Genomic DNA, 27,500 nt, shown 5'->3' with positions numbered 1-27,500 from the left:
CGCTTGCCCCAAACCGTTTTAATGATAGCAAAGATTGCCAAGGTGTTGCGCTTTGTGCGTGTGTGTGTGTGCATGTGTGTGTGTGTGTGTACGCGCACACGTGTGTGTGTGCATGTGTGTGTGTGTGTTTCATTTGAAAGAGATCATTTGTAAATGCCGGCTATGAGACATGTTTAATGCATCTGCGTGCGTGTGTGCGTGCGTGCGTGCGTGCCTGCGTGCCTGCGTGCCTGCGTGCGTGCCTGCGTGCGTGCGTGTCAGTGTGTGGCTTGTCCGCTGCCCCTATTTGACCGACAGCAATCATTGAAATTCTCTCCATACACAGTAGCATCATTTTTAAACACCTTGTTTTTGAAAACCTTGGCATGGTTTGGTTATAAAAAAACAACAAAGTCCTCTGTGGTATTGCAGATGAAATGCCACTGCCTGCCTGGAGCTGATCTCATTCAAAGGCAGTGCACTTCCAAACAGACCTGCATCCCTCAAATCAACACCAGGTGCACTCTAGGGGGTCGATATCCAGTCGACAGAAGTATTACACCCTCTATACCTGACAAGACTGAGAATCAAGAATAATGTGATACAAATCATTAAACGAATTAAACGCCGTATTTTTCCAAATGGGAGTAGTTAGTATTTGTTGATATAAGTTTATAATTAGTAGTTTATATGGAGTAAAACTGTTGTACAATTTGAAAGTGTTGTTAATTCTGTATAGTATAATAGCACACTATCTTGCTGAATAATATGCCCTGTATGTGGATCATTAGTGGTCAATATACAAGCAACGAGTTTCTAAGATGGCTTCCTAGATAACCCAGTAGAAGCAAACAATATTTAATTTATAAAATTGCATTCGGTGATGTTATACGTACCACCCTGCCTGCTACTAAAAAATGTCAATGACCCATATATATTTTACATACAGTACTGTAGCTTTCCAATGACAAGGCTGTTATCATTCCTCACCTAGCAAGCACACCATGCTCATGACTGAGTGCAAATCCCTCAGGTGTTTGAGCGTGTCAGAGAGACAGAGAGCTTGTTAGTTCAGTACTGAGGCTGCACCGGGTGGGCTCCAGAGACTATGGACTCTGTGCCAGGGGCGTCAGCTGACCTAATGCTATACAGGGGCACAGCGGGGCACTGAGAGATAATGCGAGCACGCGAAGCACACAAGAAAAATATTTTTTGCAGTTATTTCTTTTAAAAAGCTTGTAAATTCATTATATTATTGCAAGTAGTGCATGTGCGCTGTTCTGTGCGCATTATATTACTCCACATTCTAAACTTGAGCTCAATTCCAAGGCAGCAAGGTTGTTGTTTTCTTTTGTGAAATTCAAACCGGGGCACAGCAAATCAACACCCAGGCACATGCCCCTGTAAAATAGGTCTGGTGACGCCACTTCTCTGTGCTGAGAAAGACCAGCAGGAAGGCAGGAGCTGTGATGAGTGGCAGCATGGTGAGGCACTGATTGCAGGCCCACCAACAGGGGGGACAAATGTGTCAGTTGACCCAGGCTTACAGAGAGAGGAAACCTACAATTGGATCCCCATTATATTGTATGCATTTTGAGGGTAGGGGGGCTTTCAAATGATTCTGTCCTGGGTACAGCCAAAGCTGTCATCATACCTGGTTCTATAGTTAGGGCTGCTTTCTGTATAGGCCCAGGGGTCCACAGGTCCTGAATGGCCAAGCCAAATTACCCCCTGCCGTTCACCGCAATACAGTCCCTTTCCACTGCAGCAGCACACCATACCAGTACCAGGACACACCATACCAGTGTTAATTCCACATTGAGAGAGTAGGGCCAACTCTATGTGTGTTATGTGACTCTCGAAGTGTTGAAATAACACTGCAAAATATACAATACTGTAAGCTGTCATAGTGTAAGCATGATGTAGTGTACAGTATGTGTGTATTGTATGTATGTATAGCCTATATTTCACCCCATCTCCTCAATATAGCCATCCATATACTTAGGGTCCGAGGCCATATGAAAAGTTCAGATGCAAAACCCCCTAACTGCCTTTTCAGAAAATAATCTTAATTCATTTTTATCTAATACAAAGCTATCAAAATTGAATAGTTTTGCTATTGTATTTATGTAATATAACTATTTATATGTATTATCAAGTACATGAATGTATACCAAACCAACAACGGGGTTCTCTAAAAATATAGAAGTGCAGGTCTTCAGAAATGGAGTTAGGGGGTTTTGCATCTGAACTCTTCATATGTTGGCAAGGGGTACTTCATTCCTTAATATGTCCCTGTTTCAGACCAGTAGCACTGGGAATCAGCTCCCAAGAGTGGAACTATACAGGAAGAGACTACATGACAAGCAATAGCAAAAAGGCAATTAAGGCAAGGCAAGTGTATATGTATAGCGCATTTCATACACAGATGCACTTCAATGTGCAAAGTAAAGGAATAAAGATAGTAAGAAATGCATGTAGAGAAAGAAATCATTACATAATTAAATCATGAAATAAAATAAATAAAACATTAAATAATTCCAAGACAAATGAAAGAATTGAGAGCAATAAAAAGTGTTAAAGACACTTTCATGGTGCGTGTCGAAACTGAGACGGCAAGAACTTGCATGAGGGACAGAACTCAAATGCCTTCACAGATGTCCTTGATACAAGCCCGCTGACTACTGCACATTGAGATGGACAGGCCTGGAATTTGCTGATCGATCAGCTATACATAGTGGCTAATGTCATTGGATGTAAGACAAGGAATACACAGAGAGAGACTGCATGGTGTTGTGGGCAGACTTTTAATTGCTTCAGTGCAGGTAAAGTCAAACCTGGGGGGCAAAGAGGCTAAGAAAAAAGTTTGTACGTCTGTATTCAATATGCAACACAGCCAATTAGATGATCCTCCCAATAGATGTCAAAGAACTGAGAAAGCCTTGCCTAATCAATTCAATTATAGCTCGCTCGCTCGCTCGCTCTCTCTCTCTCTCTCTCTCTCTCTCTCTCTCTCTCTCTCTCTCTCTCTCTCTCTCTCTCTCTCTCTCTCTCTCTCTCTCTCGTTTTCAGTTTGTCTCAGAATCAGACAAGTTTAACCCTCAGCTGGCTTTGGCTGAACCTGGGCTGAATGATCTTACACACTGTATTAAAGGTACACTGTGCAGGAAATGGTCAAAAAAGGTACTGCAACTATGCTGTTCATTGAAAATGGGCTGCCTATTGCCAAATTTGATCTTTACTTGAAAGTTTACTAAGTAATAAACAAATGTTTTCTAGTATGGTCCAATTACAGTCATTTTTGCAGCTAAAAATGGCTATTTTTGGAAATTCAAAATGGCGGACCATGGAGAAGATCCCCCTTTTCATGTATGAAAAGTGTGTTTTTTCCAGTCATAATGAATACTTAGAATTTGATGGTGGTGGAAAGTATTCATGAAAAAGGTAACATTAGTGAATGGGCAGCATGAATTCTGGAAATAAACAACTAAAAATCTCACACAGTGTCCCTAAAACACGTTCTTCTTGTATGCTGCACTTCAAAAACAGCTGCATAAATGAATTAGATCCATGCATCTCTTCTACCCCAAGTTGCGTTTCACTTACATGTCACTTGCCTTGTTAGATGTACTTGTTTCCAGCAACATGTGTCCACTCATTTTCCAAGTAAGTTCAAGTATGTTTCACGGTCCATAGTCAGCAGCAACAGACCAACAACTCCTGTTTCACAAGAGCAAAACCATCTCATCTCTGTGAAGCGTAGGCCTATACCCATCCCTGTAATGGAGCTATAAAAGATAGCCAGAGATATTGCATGCCTTTTGGAGCATCATAGCAGTAACCCACATTTATGGATAGTTTGTTACGAGAGCAGACAGAGCCAGAAAAAAAAAAAGGATTTTAGTCCGGTCTGCTGACTCAGCACTGGAGGCACTATCAGTAGCTGCTTTTGACAGCTAGCGCTGGTCATTTTATAAATGGCCTCCAGTACAAACATAAATGAGCTGATGGATGTGGTGTGTCACATTGAATCTCATTTGGTGGAAAAGTCAGATAGGGCCACAGGGTGTCTGCTCAGGACCGAGGGGGGAATCAGGCTCTCCACCATCATCAGTCAGCACCCAGGGCTGGACTGGCCAGTTGGCATAGCGGGCATTTCCCAATGGGCCATGCACCCTCGTGGGCCCCTATTATCAGAAATGTATACATATTTTGTATTATTATTATTATTATTATTATTATTATTGTTATTACATTTTTGATAATAGGGGCCCATGAGGGTGCAGGGCCCACCGGTGAGTCAGTTCTGTGCCGCTAATTATGAGGGGCCCCTTTAAGCCATAAGTGCCCGGGGCCCTATTTCTCCCCCAGTCCAGCCCTGTCAGTCAGTCTGGAAAGGGGCTGCACAAAAACTGTGATGTTGGTGGCGGGCTTGATTACAGCTATGTACATAGGGAAAACAAATCATGAAACTCCTAAGTTTGATACTGTATTTTCCCTCTATGTTTCATAAAAGATGGTCGGTCTTCCATATTAATGTAAGGTTATAAAATTCAATATGATATTATGTTGTATAAATTTACATATTTTTTTGTATTCATGGCTCGCACGAGTCACGCTTCCAGTCTAATGGTTAATGCAAAGCTTCCTTGCAAGTTGCTCTTCTTTTGGCAATTACCGGAGAACAAAGACCAGATTGAAACAGAATTGTGATGCAAATGCCAAAGCCTCACTCAGAAGAACAGCGGGGAGCTCCACAAAAACACAATGAAAAATCAGATTGCTCTTGCCAAGGAAATCACGGCAACGACTTCAGACATGTGACAGCTCAACAGAAGGTAGTATACAGTCTGTGTATCAAAAAGGCATCTCAAATCAAGATGTTTTTCCTTTCCCTTTTTCCAGGATGTTGCTTATTTAATTATGTCCACTCCTGGCTTAGGCTAAATTAAAATTTTAGAAAAATACTTGGTCGTACAAGACCTTAAAATTACAGTACTTAAGAATTACTTAGTGATATTCTGACAGAATGACATCTTTTTTATTGACCAATCAACATTTTATATGTGATCTGACCAATCAAAATACAGTATAGTGTGTGATCTGACCAGTGCACAGAGCTGCACGGAATTGTTGGAATCAAGAAAGTTGATTTTATGATATTTTGAGAACTATCCATTTGCATACCTACTGGCTTTCCTATCTTGAAGGAAAGTCAGTCTATTTTGTGTTATAAATGACTAATAAAGTAAGAACAAAATCATAAATAAGGTGTTTTTCTTCTTAATCATGACAGACACAAAGCAAGTCTCCTTGGTCTCAATACGCCACTGAATGCCCAAGATTATTCTTTTCTTTTGTCTCCACTTTTCTAGAATTTAAAAGGAGAAGGATATGATTTGACAGAGACAAAGGAACCAAATCATGGAGAAAAATTGGACTATTCCGAGATGAGAGAGACTTTAATTGCTATAATAATATATTTTATTCATCCGCTGACAAAACTCATGAAATGGTTATGGATCCAAATGTCTCAGTAATATGCTGCCTGACCCTTGAAGGTGAAGCAGAAACTAAGCTCTTGACAAACTTGAGACCAGTTTCAACCTAAGCAGGCAACGCTCGCACACACGCACGCAAGCACACACACACGCACAAAAGCACACACGCACGCAAGCACACATGCATGCATGGACCTGCACACACCCACCCGCCCACCCACACACAGACAGACAGACAGACACGCGGGCGCACACACACACACGCACACACACACACACACACACACACACACACGCACGCACAAACAGTTATGCACATGGTGTGGCCATCCCAGCGTAGCTGTCTGTTGACCAAAGCTGCCTCCATGCTGATTAGTCGTACTCAGAAAGTCAGTGTGGGGGATCCGGTCTTCCCAGGTCAAATTGAGTATTTTTTGTAGACATCTGATGTGAAACATCTCTAAGCTTATTATGTGGCATCTGAATGGGGTCCATGTTTCTGCCACATACAGCAAGGTGGAGACACTGCGCTGTAAATAGCAATTTTGTTGCTGATTTTCAGATATTTGTTTCTAAACTCTCTTTTTCGGATGCGGCCAAAAGCAGATGAGGCTATATTAATAATTAATCATTTTGTATTTCGTTGTGAAGATAATTGTCATCAGAAACTGTGGAGCCTAGGTACAGTAAGTGAAATGGGGAAAAATGCTGAGTGGACTTTCATTGATATGAAAACTAGCAGGTGAAGGCGATTCAGTGCAGAGCCATGACCTCTGTTTTCTTGGTGTTAACCTGAAGACCAAAGTATTGTTATACGGCTGAAATGGTGTCCAGAGCATGCTGCATTGACTCTGGGCTGTGTGCCAGGAGAGCACAATCATCTGTGTAATGGAGTTCATGGATGTTGGATGTTGCTGTTTTTGTGTGAGCCTGGAGCCGTCTGGTGTTAAAGAGGCTACCATGGAGGCGGTATTCCAGGTCCACACCATGTTTGTGCTGCAGGGCATGGTGGCGCAAGCGGGTGACTGCTGAGAGAATTGAAAAGTACTGGTGCCAGGACACAGCCTTGCTTCACCCCGACATAGAGAGAGACTGGAGACCTCCCTTGACAATTCTGGCAAGCATTCCATTGTGTACCTGTAGTTGTTTTCATTTATAGAGGAACTTGGGTGGCACACAGAGTTTGTGGAGTTGTTTCCAGGGGATGTCTCGATTTATGGTGTCAAATGGTGAAGTAGAACACACACACACACACACACACACACACACACACACACACACACACACACACACACACACACACACACACACACACACACATACACACACATACTGTTTACTCTTTCACACACTTAAACCTTAAAAGGTACTGACACAGACAATGTTCTTTGCTTCAGGATAGAAAAATCAGCAAGTCTTTTTTTTTGCACGATTCAAGTGATCAATATTTGGCTACAAGCAGGGCCGGTTTTTAGCATAGGCCGGCTAGACGGTCGCCTAGAGCGCCATGTGAAGAAGGGGCGCCGAAATGGCGCTCTCCTATGCGTAATTTTGCGATATGAAGTTTTTTTTATGAAGTCGCAATCAACAAAGAGTGGCGAAAGCGCTCCTCACGGCAAAGCGCCCCTCAGCCAATAGTAATATCGCTTCCAACTGTCTCTGGGAAGTCTGTGAACCAATAAACAGACAGTTCTGAGAAAGGGGGCGGGACGAGTGACAGCCTGCGCTCTATTTTGAATATGGAGACCAAAGAGGCTTGAGACAAGAGGGCTTACTCACGTCATAACAGCGTAGTAGGAAATGATGGCGAGGGGAGTACGGAAATGTTATTCACTGTGGAACAGGTCATAGGACAGCGTGAATGTCTGTCAGCTGTCCTTAATTACCCCCAGCAATTACTGCTGACCAACAGCTGCCGTTACTTGGCCACAAATTACGGAGTACGAAAATGGCATCCATCGTGGATGGATGACCAATGACCATGCGCAAGGGAGTTAATTTTCCATCCACTCGTGTCCTCAGGCAACGCCCCCGTACTACACCGTGGCCAATGCATTCCCCGCCATGAGATTGTTCTTTCTCTTGAGTTTCTTTGATGGAGACTCACTCGAGAGACAGAAGGCAAGCGCAAACAATAGTGCTGCTCTGCTGGATGGAGATTATTATGTTCTCATTAAACCACTCATTGCATGATGCAGGAGTTTCAGAGGGTGTTTTGGAACTATGTGATTTAATCAGCAACCGTTTGTGATTATGGAAAGCCTAATAGTTATGAGGTTACTATTTGGAATTAGAGAGAAAAAGAGCTTTGTTTTTGATCAGAGAAATCGCTAGTTAGCATGCTAACATTAGCCAAGTATGCCAAGCAATGAAATCCAGTAAAGTAGCTGTTAGTAGCCTACTCACTACTCACTAACACCCACCTGATATCATAATAGACCTACTTGCTTAGGTTGACAAGCAATGTAAAGTAAGACTGGTGCAATGTTTAAAACAATTTTAGCTGCCATATCTCCTTCCATCCACATGAATTACCTGCTTGTTGTAAGCTTAAAAAAACATTAATTTCCAGACCAGAATGACATAGCCTACATTAATCATGTAACAGAACCATGCACAGCAGACAAGTGAGGCTATTTACTATATTTTGTATATTATGAAATTCAATAGCGTGACAGCTCTTCTCCCTTTCTCTCACCCTGTCCCTCCAGTTCAAACACATAGATAGCCCCCTTCTCATTCTCCTACTCACAAATGCACCACTATTTCCAGTCCAGAAATGAAATTGGTTTGGAAGACAGCACAAATGTGTAGCTTATTAAAATTGTTATGCTGCCATGCTTTGTGATGCTGTAGGTAGTGTAGATCAATGCAGACCTCCTTGGTAGGCTTATTGTCTACACATGCATTTTACATGCAAATGTAGGCCTAGGCTACTGTATCACTCTCCTGGCATTTCAATTTCACGTTACAATTCAAACACATTGATAACCTCCATCTCATCTGGGGTTGGGGGCCCCACCACCATCACATCCAACATACCACACAGTGAAGCTACTTTCATGCGACTCAATCTGATGTGTTGGTCGCCTGTCAAAAAGAACCACAAATCCATTTGATGAAAAACGGTTATTGTTCTTGATGCTATTTAGTTAAGCTTACTACGGATATTACTCTTGTGATCTGTAAGGTATAAGAGGAGGGGGGGCGCCAGAACTCAAACTCGCCTAGGGCACCAAATAAGCCAGAACCGGCCCTGGCTACAAGGGTACTGTGAGTAAGCTTGGCTCAAGGAGTATGAGATCAGTGAGAGTTCCTGTAAGTTTGTGTGTGTGCTTGCGTGCGTGCGCGCGTGCGTGCGCGTGTGTGCTCACCAGTACCCGCGCCCATGCATGAATGTGTTTGTGTTCACAGACATCCCATAATCTATCAAGTAGGCCTATCAGTGAGCTTAACAAATTGAGCCGTTTTTGGCTCTGTGCGGTTGTCGGTTGTCCAGGCAGAGGCTTAATCAATCAGTCTGCCTTCAGAGTCAGGGTTGAGTGAGCGGCCAACACAAACCATCGCCTTAGATGACACACTGGTGCAATTAATCTGCTACGATAAGATGTTGTTGTTGTTTAGCCTGTTAATCATATAGCATTTTTATTGGAAGAACTTGGATTAGCAGCTGATATATTAATTTCTTTCAACCATTCTGTCAGAAAATGAAAAGTCAATCATGATGTTGCTAGGCAACATTGCTCAAAAAGTTGCCCAGTGTGTCATTACCTTTAGGCGGGGTGTTCATTTGGCAGAATCCTTTTCAGGTTAAAATGAAAGAGTCTGGAGGAACATTGGTTTATGATGCAACATCTCCAGGCCTGTCAAAACCAGGCCAGCAAAGAAGGCAATTCCCTCATACCTCCAGATGAAAGGGGGGACTGGTTCTGTACATATAGCCCCATAATGCTGGCTGTACCATCTGAGGCATGCTGTAATAGTCATTGAAAGGTTAATTACCTTAGTACTACTCTACTATGATATAACTCTTTAATAATGCACTACGAATTGCCATTCTGTTAACAACAATTTTATAACGCTGTGTTTTGACGGATTAAATAACAGCAATGATAACTTTGTGAGTGTGGCAGCATCCGCCTTAATTGAAAGACTGAAAAGTGCCAACGTTACTGCTATCGAAAGCTCTCTCAAATGGAACCCTCCCCATTAGTTTGAAGAGGCCCCTTGCCAAGGCCCCAAAAATACCTTGTAACGGCCCAGAACTAGCCAGGCCGCGCCCTCCTAGTCACGCAACAGCTTCAGCGTTGCTACCAGTCAGGTCAAGAGCAATGCAAGTACTTTCTGAGTTCCCACAAAATCGCGAACTCCTCCCACTTTGTTGGGAAGCAAACAATCATTAGCAAACCAAGGGAGGTCATTAAGGAAATGCCGTTTGGGAAATGGTAATTGTTTGCTTTTGTTCAGACATAAGTCTCAAAGAGATTTGAGAGTCGATTATAATCAGGCTAGCCCAGAACATCCCAAACACACACACGTGCATATGTGCTGATTCTGTGGGCTCTTCAGGGCTGGAGCACCCTCAGAAATATTACAGATATTGTGTTGATATTGAGAAACTCTGCCATGTCTAAATGTCATGTGAATACCCACCAGCAGAAACTAAATTCGCCACTCCTGCACAGATGTACTTGAAGTTCCCATGGAGACCACTGTCTTCAGTTCTCCCCAGAGGACCATGGCCAAGTCTGAGCCGTGGTGATTTTCCACTGGTGGTAATGAAGTGCCAATGGCGACCCAGATACAAAAATGTTTTATCTCAGCTGCTGCTGACAGCCAGGAGCAACTTTCCACAGACTACTATGTCTAAAAGTGTATTCTCACAGCAGAAAAAAACAACAGACAAAAAAAATCTCCCTCCAAATCAGTCAATCAATCAAAATGTAGGCCTATTTACATAACACAATACCACAACTACACAAAGATGCTTTAATGTGTTTCAGTAGTTTTACAGTCTACGTTTACTTCAAGGACTGATTTTTTTTTTTTTTCGATCAGTGGCTGCACTGGCAGTCATGAAGCCCAGCCTCACCCAGACTGTCTAACTCCAGGGTCCCTTTGAGGGTTTGAGCCTGGTCTCTGCTCGTTTCCGAATCCCAAGCCTTATTTCTAAAAGTGTTATGGTGGAAACAGCCACCCCCTGATCACATATTGGTACTTGTGTCCATGGAGACCCAAGTTATTTCCCAATTCCAATCCTGGTGGAATCACTTCTTGTCAACCCTGGAGGTTGTGTGTGTGGGAGGGTTTGTGCCTGTATTAATATATTTGTTTTTTTTGCTAAAAAAATAAATAAAATAATAGTAATAACTTGACAATAGTTGGAAGAATTGTTCTGAATTTTAGACAGCACGTTGGTACAGTATGCACCATGGCTCAAGCTGATTATTTCTAGTCACGTGTAGCAACTCTACACTATATGCTATATTGGTAGGTCTATTGACCTTATTTGGTGATGAGCTCACCTGGTGATGAAAATCTCTCCTACACTTCTGCACTCTATGATTGCTTTTTCTGGTTCGTCTGTCCTTTCTTTATCTACTCCCAAAAATCCTAATAAAAGATAGGACCATTCTGTTTGGAAAATCATAGTTTAGCTTTTGTAGACTGTGCGCAGGCATGACGAAGGAAACTCTCCATCTCGTGATTTTAATTGTCCATACTCTTTGTATCATTGCTAATTGTGTAATTGTTCTCTCTTGGAGCTGCCTTTTTGAGTTTTAGGGTTAGCGTTTCATTAAGGTCATCAGTTTCCATGACGTTATTTTTTTAAATAGATTGTTTTGTGACTCACTGATCAGTTCAATGGAGTTCCAAAGAATACCAAGCAAAACAAGAGCCATGTGTAACTTAGCAACAGCTTGGAGCTCTCAGACAAAAGCTCTTTAACATGCTTAGAATTAGAATTCTGAGATGTTTTTTTTTTTTTAAAGTAGGAACCCTATTGGATAGCACCTACAGTCACAAATGTCAAATGATAGACAAAGAAGCACAACTACAGTAGTCTCTATTTGAATAAATACTCCCCTCTTTCCTCCATCCTTGATCTATCAACTTTTTGTGGTTTATTTATAGAGAGAGAGAGAGATAGAGATAGAGAAACCTTGGGCGAGAATCAAACCTGTCTCTGGTGTATCAGGCAGTGCCCTAGCTCCTTGAGCCACGTCAGGAGCCAACTTTTTGTGGCTTGAGCCATTCTCAGTGACATCAAGCATTCAGGCTCAAGGCCAGAGGAAGCAACTGAAGGGTGGATATTAATATGCAACCCCCTCTCTTGATGCATTGTACTAATGGATACTCACTCCGTCCTCACATGCAGGAGTGTGTGCTGTTCAAGTGCACTTTTATTTCCGCTGATCTGAGCAATTGTGTGTTGTCATTTATTAGTAATAGAGGACCAGTGGAACCATTTAGTGTTGGAATGCAATTTGGAAGTGAATGCACAGTCAAAACTGGACTCTCTTCGGGGCAGCTGCAGCTATTGGCCGAGCCCGGGACAAAGTCTTTTGAAAGGCCCCCCACCCAATACAGTCAATGTAATGAGGACCCCATTAAGGGCCCCCTCCTCTCCGAGGGCCCAGAACAGCTAACCCCTTTGTCCCCGCTGTCATCTTCCTTGTCTCTCCACACACTTTCTCTTTGATGGCATCCAGCCGAGATGAGAGGGATAAAAATGTCCCTTGCAATGGGACGTGGTGCTTTTAATGCAAGAAAGGACAGAAGGAAGTGCGTAACTACTTTCTGTCTTCACCCTAAGAGGACGAAGCACCTTGCACTGCAGAAAATTGAAATCAATTATCTTCAATCCACTGAAAAAAGAGTTTGTGTGTGTGTGTGTGTGTGTGTGTGTATTGGAGCACACACACATGCTCGGGCCCTTGCTCCATGTGGGGCCCAAATACAGGACCCCACATGTTTTGACCCATTTTTTTGGGTAGTTTTGTTGTTATATGCTATGGCTAGGCTTAGGGTTAATATGCACGGAAGGGTCCCACAAAGATAGGAAGGGCCCCACAAGGGCCCCACAAAGATGAAGAAGGTAGGGATGTGTGTGTGTGTGTGTGTGTGTGTGTGTGTGTGTGTGTGTGTGTGTGTGTGTGTGTGTGTGTGTGTGTGTGTGTGTGTGTGTGTGTGTGTGTGTGTGAGTGAGAGAGAGAGAGAGAGAGAGAGAGAGAGAGAGAGAGAGAGAGAGAGAGAGAGAGAGAGAGAGAGAGAGAATGAGAGTGTGGGTGCATGCATGCATGTGTGCGTGTATGAGGGTGTGTGTGCGTGCCTCCATTCCTCCGTTCCTCCGTGCCTGTGTGCTTGTGTCTGTGTGTCCTTTTGTGTCCAGGGCTATGAAAAGGGAGTGACAGCAATGTCGTTATTTACTCCATACACCCCATAATGAGGTGAACCAGAACAGCCCCCCCCACACACACACACACAGAGACACACACACAAACGCTACAGTCAAGACGTATAGGAAAAGAGATCAGGGGAGAGCGTGGAGGCAGGCAAAGTAAATGTTTCTATAATGATAGATAGACATTTAAACTGCTCTTTGGGCTATTGGGTGCTGTCAGAGTTTGTTTGTCGGCGATCTTTGTAAATCTTGTCTTTGTGCTTGGAGTCAAGCCCTTGAGCTAGCAGCAAACACACACACACACACACACACACCAGGAGACACACACGAGGAGACACACACACACACACACACACACACACACACACACACACACACACACACACACACACACACACACACACACACACAATGACTCGCCATGCCCTTCCCCATGGCATGTGGGGTTGCTGCAGTGTTAATGTGAAATCTATACAGCAAGAGTATCTGCTCGACGACTGCTGTCAAGCCACATTGATCCCCTCCCTATCCCCTATCTCCTATCCACTATCCACTACCCGGCTGTGTGTGTGTGTGTGTGTGTGTGTGTGTGTGTGTGTGTGTGTGTGTGTGTGTGTGTGTGTGTGTGTGTGTGTGTGTGTGTGTGTGTGTGTGTGTGTGTGCGTGCGTGTGTGTGTGTGTGTGTGTGCCTGTGTGTGTGTGTGTGCGTGCGTGTGTGTCTGTGTCTGTGTCTGTGTGTCTGTGTGTATCTGTGTTTGTGTGTGTGAGAGAGAGAGATCTCTATCCTCTATCCGGCCTGCCTGTTGAGCCTCCCTCCTCCTATCCAAGGCTCTTCTCTCTTCCCTCTTCTTTCTCTCTTCTCTCTCTCTCTCTCTCTCTCTTCCATCCTCCTATCCAAGCCTCTTCTCTCTTCCCTCTTCTCTCTCTCTCTCTCTCTCTCTCTCTCTCTCTCTCTCTCTCTCTCTCTCTCTCTCCTCCCTCCTCCTATCCAAGGCTCTTCTCTCTTCCCCCTTCTTTCCCTCTTCTCTCTCTCTCTCTCTTTTCTATCTTCCCATCCTTCTCCCTTTTTTCTTCTCCAGGCACATAGCAGTCAATCACCCCAATTACCTCAGCCAGCCTGCCCTCTATACACACACACACACACACACACACACACACACACACACACACACACACACACACACACACACACACACACACACACACACACACACACACACACACAGGCGCATGTGTGGATGCATGCATGCGCACACACACACACACACACACACACACACACACACACACACACACACACACACACACACACACACACACACACACACACACACACACACACAATCACTCACTCACACTCTCTCTCACACACGGAGAAGGAGAGAGAGAGAGAGAGAGAGAGAGAGAGAGAGAGAGAGAGAGAGAGAGAGAGAGAGAGAGAGAGAGGATTGCAGGTCCTCTTTTATGTGTAAAAGGGATGTTACCTTGCACAATACATTGCATGTCCGCCCTCTACATCTGGATGTGTGTTAAGGTAATTATCCCCAAGGCAGTATTTTAAGCCTGGTTGTCAGGCATTGTTACAAGGAAATGTTGCTTGGTGTCTGTGAGAGGGTGAACTAAACTTCCCTTCCCACTGCTTTGGCATTCTTAAGGCATTTTTTGCGCTTTTTCTTTCATGTGCTTATTGCGCACCGTGAGACATGAAACTGGCCAGAAGCATGCGCAGTGCGCACATACACACATGCACATCGCACTCACACACAGAACATGCCAAAATTTTAAATATTCCAGCTTGCAGACATTGGATGGTCTTCATCTCCTTGCCGAACAGTCACATGGAAGTGTGCCAGTGCTGGCAGGACTTTTTAATCACTCTGACTTTGGGAAGGGAGAATAAGGGGATGGAGGGACGGGGGTTATGTGTCGCTCTGAATAATATTTGTCTGGTATTCTGTTCAATATGTTTGTAACTCTGTCCATGTGGTGTAGCTGAAATGTGCCATGGCACATTTCAATTACATTTATGTTTTTTTTAATTATTATTTGATTTGATTATTGTCAAGGCTCTGACCAAACAATACAAGGAGACCCAGGAGCAGACCCAGGACAAAAAATTGTTAATCAAAGGGAGATTTTTCCTGGGCAAGGATGCAGGCAGGAGTAAAATATTCAAAAGGCAAAATTCATGTCGAGGACAGGCAGGAGGTGAAAGCACAGGGAGGCAGTATTCAAGCTGAGGCACAAAGGACGTAGGCAAAAACGAGGTAAACAGACTGGTAAAAAAAAATCAGTTCAGTACACAGGTAGGCAAAAAATGAAAAGGCAAGTCTTCACAAAAATCTGAATCCAAAGTTCGCATGGCAGAAAGACTCAAAAGAGGACAAAAACACAGGCACAGTCAAGGTGGAAAAAGGCCCCAAACCAGTCCAAAACATAGAGAATAGGTTGACGTGGTGAAAATCCAGATTTTTTTTCAAAAGCAGTTCAAAAACAACAAGGCACACTATAGCCGTGTCCAAGAAGCTGTTGGTGAAAGCAGTGAGCGTTTGTATGTTTTGAGAATCTCCACTCCTGAAGCCGTTTCACCATCCACCCCTTGAACTCAACCGTGACCGTCTATCCTGGCAGCGAGAAGTGTCTGCTTTCCCTCAGTTTCTCAGCAGCTTTCGACTCTGAGTTCGCTCACCATGTACAGTACGTAGTGTATGTGTTTGTGTGCACAGCATTTATTTTAGTCATTTTTACAGTACAAGCATGGATGGTAGGTTGGTCATATCCTTAATGATATAAGGTAGGCCTAATAATAGTAATAATACTCATAATAATGTATACAAGTTGTTAAAAGCAACCAATGAGATTTTACATGGTTAATAAGAATATTCACGTTTCACTGGACACAGTGCATGCAACTCAAACTGTACCTTTCCTCCAAGTCAGAACAGTGGGAGTAACATTGATGAACTTAAAGGGGTATGCCACTATTTTGGGGCTTAATACAGTTAAAAGCGTCGTAGAGGGTTTATAAAGGTGGTAAAGTGTCTTATTTTGCATGTTAAGCGTTGTCTTGCTTTAAGACAAGTTAAAAGGGGGAATATGTCGCTAAGCTAGTGAAAGTCAATGGATCCGTGTAGCATGCTACAATGCTACACGAATCCATTGACTGTACCTTTCCTCCAAGTCAGAACAGTGGGAGTAACATTGATGAACTTAAAGGGGTATGCCACTATTTTGGGGCTTAATACAGTTAAAATTGTTGGCCAGGCTTTATAAAGGTGGTAAAGTGTCTTATTTTTCATGTAAGCCGTTGTCTTGCTTTAAGACAAGTGAAAAGAGGGAGCATGTCTCTAAGCTAGTGAAAGTCAATGGATTCGTGTAGCAGCTACACGGATCCATTGACTTTCAATAGCTTAGCGACATATTCCCTCTTTTAACTTGTCTTAAAGCAAGACAACGCTTAACATGAAATATAAGAAACTTTACCATCTTTATAAACCCCAGTCAACGATTTTAACTGTATTAAGCCCCAAAATAGTGGCATACCCCTTTAAAGCAAGACAACTCTTAACATGAAAAATAAGACACTTTACCACCCTTATAAACCCCAGCCAACGATTTTAACTGTATTAAGCCCCAAAATAGTGGCATACCCCTTCAATGAAAAAGCTTCTGTAAGACCCTTATCATCAGTGCGACTTCGTCTACTATACGCCACAACAGCTCCCATCTGACGGTGGGCTTTTATTTTGACAATTGAATGCTTTAATCTCGGTCAGCACTGCTAGACTTGACAGTAAATTTTCCCGTGGGAACCTGTAGTAAGATACTGCAGCAATTTTCTCAAGACATTTCAGACAGAAATGGCTCTGAAGGCTTGTCGTGGAGATTATTACGAGTTCATCATAAAGGCAGGAGTGAGTCTGCTGCTCCACAGACATGTAACAGTGTAGTTTCTCTTTCTCTATCCCTTGACAATGTAGAAACACATAATCAAGTGCTGGGGCTCAAATGAGAGGATTTAAAGCTTTCTGTTAGGTTGGGATGAATTATGGTTATGCACACGGTGCATATTGTGCACACGGTTATGATGATACGCACAATGCACTCATCTAAGCTGTAGTTTTGTTTTTGAAGTTGTAATTTTGTAGTTTTTGGTAATGTACGTAGGCCTATTATCGTGTTCAGTTTAATCGCCATAATGTTCCTGACGCTGTGGCGATAAAACAGAGTAGCAAGAACAGACATGTGAAGTGAAGTGAAGTGCATCTTTTGCAGGCAACACACACACCTGCTGATTTGCGCTCTATGACTAATGTAGGTCACTCAGAATGAAAGCCTCTGATAAATAAATTAATAAGCGCAAGGTAAATGCAAGCAGCACTCACGCCAAAGATGAAACACCTGGTACAGGAAGGCAGACAGGCATGCAGCCACATCTTAGCGGCTTTCTATTCAGAGGCCCTTATCTAATGGAAAACCCACCCAACGAGGCATCGAGGCTTTGTGTGACGCGTTGAAAGAACAGCCTGGCAACAACCACATAACAACAAGAATGAGAAGAGAAGAAAAGAACTGGAAGGACAGAGTGTTTTTCAGCTTTACTTTACTACTTTACAAATACCGGGGTCAAATACTGCGTGCTGAACTGCATACTGTACATTTAGAATGCTTCAAACTCTTCAGTCAAACTCTTAAGTGCGTTTCCATTAATCACAGCCTTGAGGATAAATGGGGGTGGCATACACAGACTGAATGCGTCATTGTTGATCATAGATCGATTTTCATCATAGATAAATTTTACATTCCTGAAAAAAATACTGAGGACATGGCCCCTGTGTCCTCAATGGTAGTTATATGAAGCATTGAGAGAACAGCCTGGCAACCACATAACAACAAGAATGAGAAGAGAAGAAAAGAACTGGAAGGACAGAGTGTTTTTCAGCTTTACTGTACGTACATCACAAGACACACACACATGCTCAGTTGGCCTTGCAGGAGAGCAGACAAAAGGCCTTATAGAGAAAAGAAGACAATAGCCACCACTCGTTTCATATATGTACAGAAAAATCATCTCCATTGATCTGTTGTAGAAAATTGGATTCTGAGTTAGTCATGAGGTTCTCATTCTGAGTTATTCATGCTGTACAGAAAGAAAGAAAGAAAGAAAGAAAGAAAGAAAGAAAGAAAGAAAGAAAGAAAGAAAGAAAGAAATGGAAGAAGGCATTAAAACACAGAGGCAAGGAGAAAGAGGGAGGGAGATAGAGAGAGACAGAAAGAGAGAGAGACGGAGAGATAGAGAGGGAGGGAGTAGAAAACAAAATGTCTCATTATCTAGGAATGGAACTGTGCCTGTGATAAACTGGGCCCTGGTTTGTTATATGGGTGTTATTTAATATAGGTTTTATCTGCCTATCTGCTCCATCGGGACAGATATCTCAGACTCAGGCAGATAACTCAGGGCAAATAACTCATAGCTGTGGAGAGCCACCTCTCATCATCTCATACACACAAGCAAGCTCGCCGACAGGTAGTGGTGGACAATCGGGTCAGCTGTCCCAGGCCCAGGGAAACGGAGGGGCAAAATTGGGTCCCCATAAGCTAGGCTGCGCCCTCCTAGTGACGCAACACCTTCGCCGGCGTTGCTTCTCAGATCGAATCTCGATTGCAAGTCTACGATAATCAGGCAAGGTCCCCATAGCATTGTACAGTATGTCTTGAAAGGGGAGCCCTTCAGATGATTTTGTTCCTAGGCCCACTTTGAAGCTGTCAGTGGCCCTGCAGCCCAAAAGACAGCTTCAGGGGCCGCTGTCTCCCCATCCATGATAAACACATTCATAATGCCACAGCCATTATCCAGGCCAGACAAAACAGCCCAGAGGAGACGCGCGCAGAAGAATTGTATCATCACGTCAGCCCCCTGGACAGTTGTAGCACTAGCTAGCAGTCACGGTCTGACACTGTGTTCTATTACTGTAAGGCAGAACCTGAACTGAGCTACGCTCATCATCTCGGAGAATTGTGTGAATAGTGGCCAATAATGCCGGCAGACAACAGCACTCCCCAGACACCACTGACTGCTGCTCTCGCTAGACATGCTTATCATCTCATGGATTGTGTGTGTGTGCGTGCATGTGCGTGTAGCGATTTAAGATGTTTCTTGTTCCTGCTCTCTCTGAGGGGCATTGGCATGACATGTGTATTAGCAATTACCGCAATATGGGTTTTGCTGCTTTAGCGCTTTCTCTGATCTTTTGTTAAAGTTTGGGGACAGTCGAGAAACGTGCCGTAATTTGTAGGCTCAATTATGCCGCGTGTAAACCAGAAATGGCCTGCTAACCCGAGTAGCTGAGGTCGCTGAGGAAGTTTCGCCATGAATTCACTTTATTCGTTCTAGACATGACATTGACATGTTTGATTTAGCTAATCACGTAACGGCTCTGGCTTGACAGCCTGGGATATTCGGAGAAATAAACATTCCAATTGTTTTTGCCGAACCACGTCATAACTCGTTACCATAATATTAGCTTGACTATAATCACTGAAATTTGCTCAGGTCGCTTCGCTCCCTGCGAATTCGCTTTGGTCGCTTTATTTGCCTACCATCCATAGAGAAATAATGACTTCCGTTGCTCAGGTCGCTCATGGTGTACATATAGTTTTACACTTTGTTTGTCCAATACTGTAAGGCAGAACCTGAACTGAGCTACACTCATCATCTCGGAGAAGATATATGTTACTGCAATATGGGTTTTGCTGCTTTAGTGCTTTCTCTGATCTTTTGTTAAAGTTTGGGGACAGTTGAGAAATGTGCCGTAATTTGTAGGCTCAATTATGCCGCGCCTACGCTACCCGAGTAGCTGAGGTCGCTGAGGAATGAATTCTATAGCTTGACTATAATCACTGAAATTTGCTCAGGTCGCTTCGCTCCCTGCGACTTCGCTTTGGTCGCTTTATTCGCCTACCATCCATAGAGAAATAATGACTTCCGTTGCTCAGGTCGCTCTTGGTGTTGTACACATAGTTTTACACAATAATGTACTGTGAGGCAGAACCTGAACAGAGTTACATTCATCATCATGGAGAATAGTGTGAATAGTGGCCAATAATGCCGGCAGACAACAGCACTCCCCAGACTCTGCTGCTGCTCTCACCAGAGATGCTTATCATCTCATGGATTGTGTGTGTGCTGTAGCGATTGAAGATGTTTCTTGTTCCTGCTATCTGGGCATTGGCATGACATGTAGCAATTACTGCAATATGGGTTTTGCTGCTTTAGCGCTTTCTCTGAATTTTTTGTTCAAGTTCGGGGACAGTCGAGAAATGTGCCGTAATTTGAAGGCTCAATTATGCCGCATGTACACCAGAACGCTTCCCTATGTTTCCCGAGTAGCTGAGGTCGCTGAAGATATTTCGCCATGAATTCGCTTTATTTGCTCTGGACCTGACATTGGGACATTTTGAGATATGAACATTCCGATTCGTTTTTTTTGCAGTAGCACATCATAGCTCATTACTTTGGCTATAATCACTGAAATTCGCTCAGGTTGCTCCGTTTTTACCCACCACTCACCCTATCTATAAGAGATTTTCCACACTAAACTTTATTTCCTTTATATTATAGTATGTTTCATTTTCTATGACTTGAATAATTTGTGTGTGTGTGTGTGTGTGTGTGTGTGTGTGTGTGTGTGTGTGTGTGTGTGTGTGTGTGTGTGTGTGTGTGTGTGTGCGTGCTTGCGCATACGTGCGTGCGTACGTACGTGCATGGATGCGTGCATGGATGCGTGCATGCGTGCAAGTGTGTCTGTGCATATACACCACCACTGAAACTCGCATATCTGTGTGTGTGTGTGTGTGTGTGTGTGTGTGTGTGTGTGTGTGTGTGTGTGTGTGTGTGTGTGTGTGTGTGTGTGTGTGTGTGTGTGTGTGTGTTTGGTGGGCCCAGACGAGACTTCATTTGAGGCGGGCATCAAGGTACAGATCCATACGCAGGACGAGCCGCCCTTTATCGACCAGCTGGGCTTCGGCGTCGCACCCGGATTCCAGACCTTCGTCTCCTGCCAGGAGCAGCGGGTGAGATACATGCAGAATATTGATTCATTCATTTAATTAATTGATTCATTCGTTCATTCATTCATTCTTTCCTTCTTTCATCTATTTATCTATCTATCTATCTAACCCAAAAATGTGAGGTAGCATAACTAAATATTATTTGAAGAAGGGGTATTATCACGTTTTCAAAGAATCAATCTATCAATCTATTTGTCTGTCTGTCTCTCTGTCTGTCTGTCTGTCTGTCTGTCTGTCTGTCTGTCTGTCTGTCTGGGGGTGAGCTACATACATACATTTATGTACTTCTTTTACTATTTATTTCATTAACTATTTAGGTTTCTTGCTACAGTACAGTACATGACAGGGGGCGACATGGCTTGGTGTACTGGTGTGCCAGATACCCAAGCTCAATTCCGGAATTCGAGATTCAAGATATTTTTTATTCGTCCCAAAGGAACTTTGTCTTGGACATACGTCCTGCTCATTTCCTGCCATCTTTGACCGTCCTGTCACAATAAAGGCTAAAAAGCCTAAAAATATATACGTTTTTAAAAAGAAAACATATGATGAAAGTGTATTGCATAAATCCCCTGGCAGGTGTGTTGACCTAGTAGCACAACTGAGATGGATGTAAAGACGTTGTACTGTATAAATAAGTTGCTTCTAAATGGCCACCAGTGTGCAGGAATTTAGAGATTTTCTGATTGAAAGTATATGAACAGGCTCAAATAAAAAAGGAAAGTATATTACTGCACAGTACAGTACACAGTATTGGAAAACCGAAATTAAAATATTGGCTTTGTATAAACATTTTGAGTCAAGTGCAGTGGGATGAGCTCCATTTATTTACTTGGTTATTTATATATTTACTTTATTTACACTGATAAAAATGATTTTGAGGGGCAGTACATTTCACTGACAAAAAAATGATATTTTTTACCCCAACAAATTAGGTTGCTGAGGTTACTCTGATGCAAGGGGTATAATATACTCACTCTACCTATAAATAAGGAGTAGGACTTGGTACTGGTGAGAAATGACTAAACTATACCTAATTTGCATTCATACGCTATAACTAATACTAATGGCTAGTGTCGAAACTACATGTAAATGACTAAACTTTACCCAATTTACATTCCAACACTGTAACTAATACTAGTGGCTAGTATGATCCAAACCGTCTCTGTCAAAACTACTTATTGAAATTGGTTAAGGACCGCAAATGCGCATTGCTTTCTGGGACTTCATTTGAAGAAGAATCAACCGGCGACTGTGGCGAGCCTCGCCGCGGATGAAGTTAACTTCCAATGGACGGGACAGATTCAGAAGGTAAGCTGACCAGTCGTGCATTAAACATGGGATACAAAACATGGACAATGATCAAAAGGAAACTAAATCACGCTGGAGTTGTAGTTCGCTCGTAATGACTGTCTGACTGTGACTAAGGCAGCTGCTATCAGCAACGCACTGGGCAGACAGGTCAATGGACCATGTAAGTTGCCGTTCAAACTTCGTTTGGAAAAGGCAACAAGTAGCCTATGCGCTGTGTTCAAGATAAACGGATAGCACTACCAATGTCAAAATGTTGTAGAATGAAACCCACTGCAGCCGAGTTTTTTTCCATTCTCAAATGTTGCCTTGTTGGCTAGTTTTGGCGCGCAGACTGGGACTGGATGCTGGTGGTGACCTGACCTCGTGTGTCGTTCTACAATTTGTTGCTGAATGTTCCATCCACTGTTTGCGCTGCCACGGCCACTTGATGCTCTGCATCACGCGAAAGCACGGAGGAGAAAATTCTACAAGATAGCCTCCATTTGCTTTCACACAAGGCTGTAGTGTGATAATCGTACATGCACCTAAAGGACTGTGCTCCTAGACAGACTATGAACGGCACATTACTTCACTATTTCATTCTCCACAATAAATCCATTCAACATGGAACGGCTACATTTTTGAATGGTCACTCACTGAATCCTTCATCGTAGCCTAATTAGTCTTTCAACAGTTCCCGTCGCGAATCGTCCTCTTTGAATGTGGTTTTAAAAATGTGTAAATTCCTATGGTCATCAAGTTTTCAAATCAATGAAATGCGCGACGAAATGCTTCACATCAACTGTCAAAGCAGTGTGCGTAAACAGTCATCATTCTGGGATGCCTCCGTGCCGAGTCAACTAAAGACTTTTTTGTATTATTAATCATAATCGTAGACATTCTTAGTTTGAATGACAGTTTGAAGATGGGGAGCGAGACAGACGGTGTGTGTATGCCGGGTGCCTGCCTGTGTTACTGGGAAGGGAGAGGGGTAGCGAGAGGAATCGATCATCAAATAACTTTTTAAACAACGCTACCCTAGACATGATAAATCCTGCTGAGCATAAACGCTAACAAAGGATCAACCCGTTAACATTGCGAGGAGAAATTGATTAGCCTAGTTTGTTGTAAATGTATCATAGTAAGTAGTCCTATGTAGACCAACACGCCCTTATGTTATTCTGAGTAGCCTAGTGGTCCACGGTCACAACATCACCTAAGATGAAGTCAGTTATTTTTTTTTGGACATTGCAAACTCAATCTCAGGGTTAGTTTTGACAACGATAGTTTGATAGTTGCTTCATAGTCGAAGGACTCGCTATGAACAGACACGCGCAGGTTCCATAAGCACAGCCCTTCTCTCTCTCTCTCTCTCTCTCTCTCTCTCTCTCTCTCTCTCTCTCTCGCTGGTCTCCGCAGTCCGCACACACTTCAGTTGTACCGAAGTGATGACGTTTGACATTAGGAAGGGCAGTCCAACGAAAAGAGACCGGTAGCCTATATTTTCATAACTAGTATAAAAAAGTGAAACAAATGCTTCAAAACGGATAGCAATTGCAAGGGGTAGAAATGTTTACTTAAGAATCGAGTGTAAAAGTACAACTTCTTAAACTTTTTCCATGTCAAATTATTCACAATGTTTTGTGCATAATGAAGGTGTTCTGCTTCTGCCTACTGCAGGAGTTGAGAAAAGGCGGTAACTGCTTACCTCTCATGTAAGCTACAGCCTATGTGGTGTGTGGCAAGTAAAGCATATTAATATGTGTTTCAGGCAGTGGTGTTGCATCTTTTATATGCATGGTTGTCCTGAAGTCATTCTGGAACAGGGTAAGTCGCCGACTTCAGAAAAATAAACAGACTTAAAGGCCATAACACTGTCATGTTATTTGTTTATGAATAGCCATTTTCACTCACTCAGGCTTGCTGTCTTTGTTGCACTGTGCACTGTGTAGGGTGAGTAGATTTTGCAACTGTGGTGCCTAATTTGATCTTTTCATGAATATTTACTAAATAATAAACTCATATTTACAGTTAGTAGGCCTACTATTATAACTAATATTGCAATTTGCGCAGTCATAGAGAATATTTTGAATTTGATGGTGGTGGTAAGAATCGGTGAAAAAGATTTATGACTGGGCCGCATGAATTATGGAAAGAGACTGCCAAATACATTTCACAGTGCACCCAGAGAGAGTAGAGAGAGAGAGAGGTTCCATTGGCCCATTGTTTCCTGGTTCTATTATGGCCCCCCTTAGGCAGACCTAGGCAGACCTAAGGACTGTTCTATTCATTGTGGGAGCATTATGACACACCCCTTTAGGCAGACCGGAACCTAGTCGCGTTAGGTGCCCATAGAAACCTATTATGTTGGCATATCTCTATATACTTAAAGAATCTCTGGTGCACCTTTGAGGTCAATAGATCCCTTTACTGTTTGCATACAAATGTGACATAATCAAGCTGCGCTCTCATTGTTGGAGCACAATGGACCATGTATGCACATTTGTAAAGAAACTAGCCAGGTGTTATTTCTGAAATAAGCAAATGGATGGTCAGGTTAACTTCAGATATGAAGTGGGCATCGCTCATTCCTTATGGTGGCCTCAGTCCAGTCGTTCTTAAATATCTTGAAACAAACTCCTATGTTCTGAAACAGCCTATTCCCGTAGGTTCTTTTTAGGGTCTCTATTTAAAAAAAGGACGGCAGGTCTTCTCTCTTTAGGGTCTGCACTGTCTGTGTGTGTGTGTTTGAGTCAACAATGCGTGAGCAGTATGATGACTTAACTTCTATGTCAAGCTGTGAAGAGCTGTGTAGAGGGCAAATAGCCTACACTGTGGATTGGTCACAACTGTTTCTAATAACTCAACCCCTTTACTTTTTCAGCTCTAGACAGATGACCAAAACAGACCATAGAATATACCTTTTAAAAAAAAGTTTAACCAATGAGTATTCTTAATAGTGTATCTTGTCACAGGGTTGTGTTCAGGTGCGTGACAACTGACAACATTGAGAAGACCCAGGAGCGGGAGAAGGGCAGCCTGATGAAAGAAGGCGACAGTGTTCTATGGTCACACCTGAGATGATGGTCCTGAAGAGGAACGAGAGGAGATACTGGGCATAAAAATGCAGGCACTGTACGCTGTTTTTCTGTCCATTATCTTTTTTTTCTATTTTTTGGCATACTTTATTTCACTCGCATATGTAGTAATTCAGTACGTGTTGTTGTTAAAAGGGTCATCACAGTGGAGGACAATCATGAAAAGGTTGAGGACTTCACTATGCCCCATCCCTGAAGTCCCTCCACTCGGTGCAGCAGTTCTTTCCCACCATACTGCCATGCTCTGGGTTGTCCCTGCCACCATCCACCTTTTGGGTCATCCGTTGCCGCCAGCCATCCCCATGCCTGCAGCGCCTGGGTCATCCGTGCCACTCCCCACCATGCTGCCAGCCATAACTGTGCCAGCAGCACCTGGGTCATCCCTGCCACCATCCACCGTGCCTCCAACGTCCACAGCACCTCCGGTCTCTGTGAGCCAGTTCGCAGCTCTACTGGCCTCTCCAGTATACAGTATGCTGTAATTGCTAATGGTTTCTCTGAGTGGCCTGACCGGTTAATTGTCCCGTATCCCAACTATTTACCACTAAACAAGTGATTTTGTAATGAGTAGGAGATTTTGCAATGTTATCAGTATGGTTGGACTCTGATGTTTCAATGCTGTATGTCTTCCTCAAAGAGTAAAACGAATTCTGAGTATTCTTGGATTTAGTCTTTGAAAAGTAGAGCAGCCCGTTTGTTTGAAACTGTTGTCCTGGACACCAAATGGACTGGAACTGATATCCTTTTTTAAAAGAAACTGGTATCCTTTTTTTACGTGTATGTGGCCGTGGCCTAGTGGTTAGAGAGTTGGTCTTTCAATCTAGGGGTTGCCGGTTCGAATCCCCCTTGACCTCTCTCAACATCTCCATCCATGGCTGAAGTGCCCTTGAGCAAGGCACCTAACCCCACATTGCTCCATGGACTGTAACCAATGTCCTGAAAAATAATAGTTGTAAGTCGCTTTGAACAAATGAAAGCGTCAGCTAAGTGCAATGTAATGTAATGTAATGTAATATACACTTATGTGCCTTTATCAGTAACAAAGTGAAAACGGAACAAAATTTGACTATTTCTGTCAAAAATTGCTACAAATTCTACATATTGTTTATATAAACCTAGTTCTGGAGGAAGTCTGACAGTTATTGACAGCTGCCAAGTCTAGCTTCCGCCTTCACGTAAATTTAAATCCTTCCTTCCCCTGTCATGCGCAAAGGCTATCCTAATTGTCCCAGCACCTCCCCCTACTCCCTCATCTCACTGGATCACCCAGCTACATGTCCCCTACACTTATGGGGTGGAAGCGGATCTCGTGCCGCATGATCTCCGCAGGGTCCCAGGACAGAGGCCAGCTAACATCGAATTATGCCTATTGCCTATGGTTACCATACTCCAGGGCTCGTGAATTAAATGGTCCTGTTGTTTATGTTTGTTTACTTTTTGTGAGATAAACTGAAACATTGTGTATCTGCTCATTTTTCACATTTTCCTGTTGGCGATATCCCTTTAAATAAAACATCTTGGTTGATATGCACAGGTTTGTTGTAATTGTAATTTCCCTGGTGGACGTTTGCACAACACAGTAGAGGCAGAAAACACTGATTGTTACCTAAGTAGATTCTTCCAATGGTACATTTACTTGTGATTGAGTACAATTTCAACAGAGTCGGCTAATTATTCTGATTACTTTATTGTTGTGTTTTTCTTATTCTTATTAACCAGAGGTGAAAAGAGTACTAAAATATTTTACTCAGAGTTAAGTATTTTAGTACTCTTTTCACCTCTGGTTAATATGAATAAGAATAACACAGCAATAAAGTAATCAGAATAATTAACAATTGATAAATAAGCAGTAATACTAAAAGGCTACATGAAATGAGTAAACGTTAACCCATTTTTATCAGTAATAGGTGTTAATAAAAAGCTACATGAAATGAGTAAATTTTAACCAATTTTTAACAGTAACAAGTGGTGATAAAAAGCTACCTGAAATGAGTAAACGTTAACCCATTTTTATCAGTAATAGGTGTTATTAAAAAGTTACATGAAATGAGTAAATTTTAACCAATTTTTAACAGTAACAAGTGGTGATAAAAAGCTACCTGAAATGAGTAAATGTTACCCCATTTTTACCAGTATTTTTTACTTTGATGTGGT

The 27,500-nt window shown here is 42.8% G+C and overlaps 1 protein-coding gene across 1 annotated transcript in view; it reads left to right on the top strand.

Annotated features, from left to right (window-relative positions):
* The window catches only part of asic1b (acid-sensing (proton-gated) ion channel 1b), a 467,890-nt gene that overhangs the window by 409,269 nt on the left and 31,121 nt on the right, over positions 1-27,500 (top strand). Inside the window, exon 4 of the mRNA XM_063215097.1 lies at positions 20,831-20,958. Within this exon, the coding sequence (XP_063071167.1) occupies positions 20,831-20,958 (128 nt within the window). The remainder of the gene's footprint in view (positions 1-20,830; positions 20,959-27,500) is intronic.

This window comes from Engraulis encrasicolus, chromosome 14 (genome assembly GCF_034702125.1).
Source record: "Engraulis encrasicolus isolate BLACKSEA-1 chromosome 14, IST_EnEncr_1.0, whole genome shotgun sequence".
Classification (NCBI taxonomy): domain Eukaryota; kingdom Metazoa; phylum Chordata; class Actinopteri; order Clupeiformes; family Engraulidae; genus Engraulis; species Engraulis encrasicolus.
The sequence above is the reverse complement of the archived record's forward strand: the minus strand, read 5'-3'. Positions and strand labels throughout refer to the sequence as shown.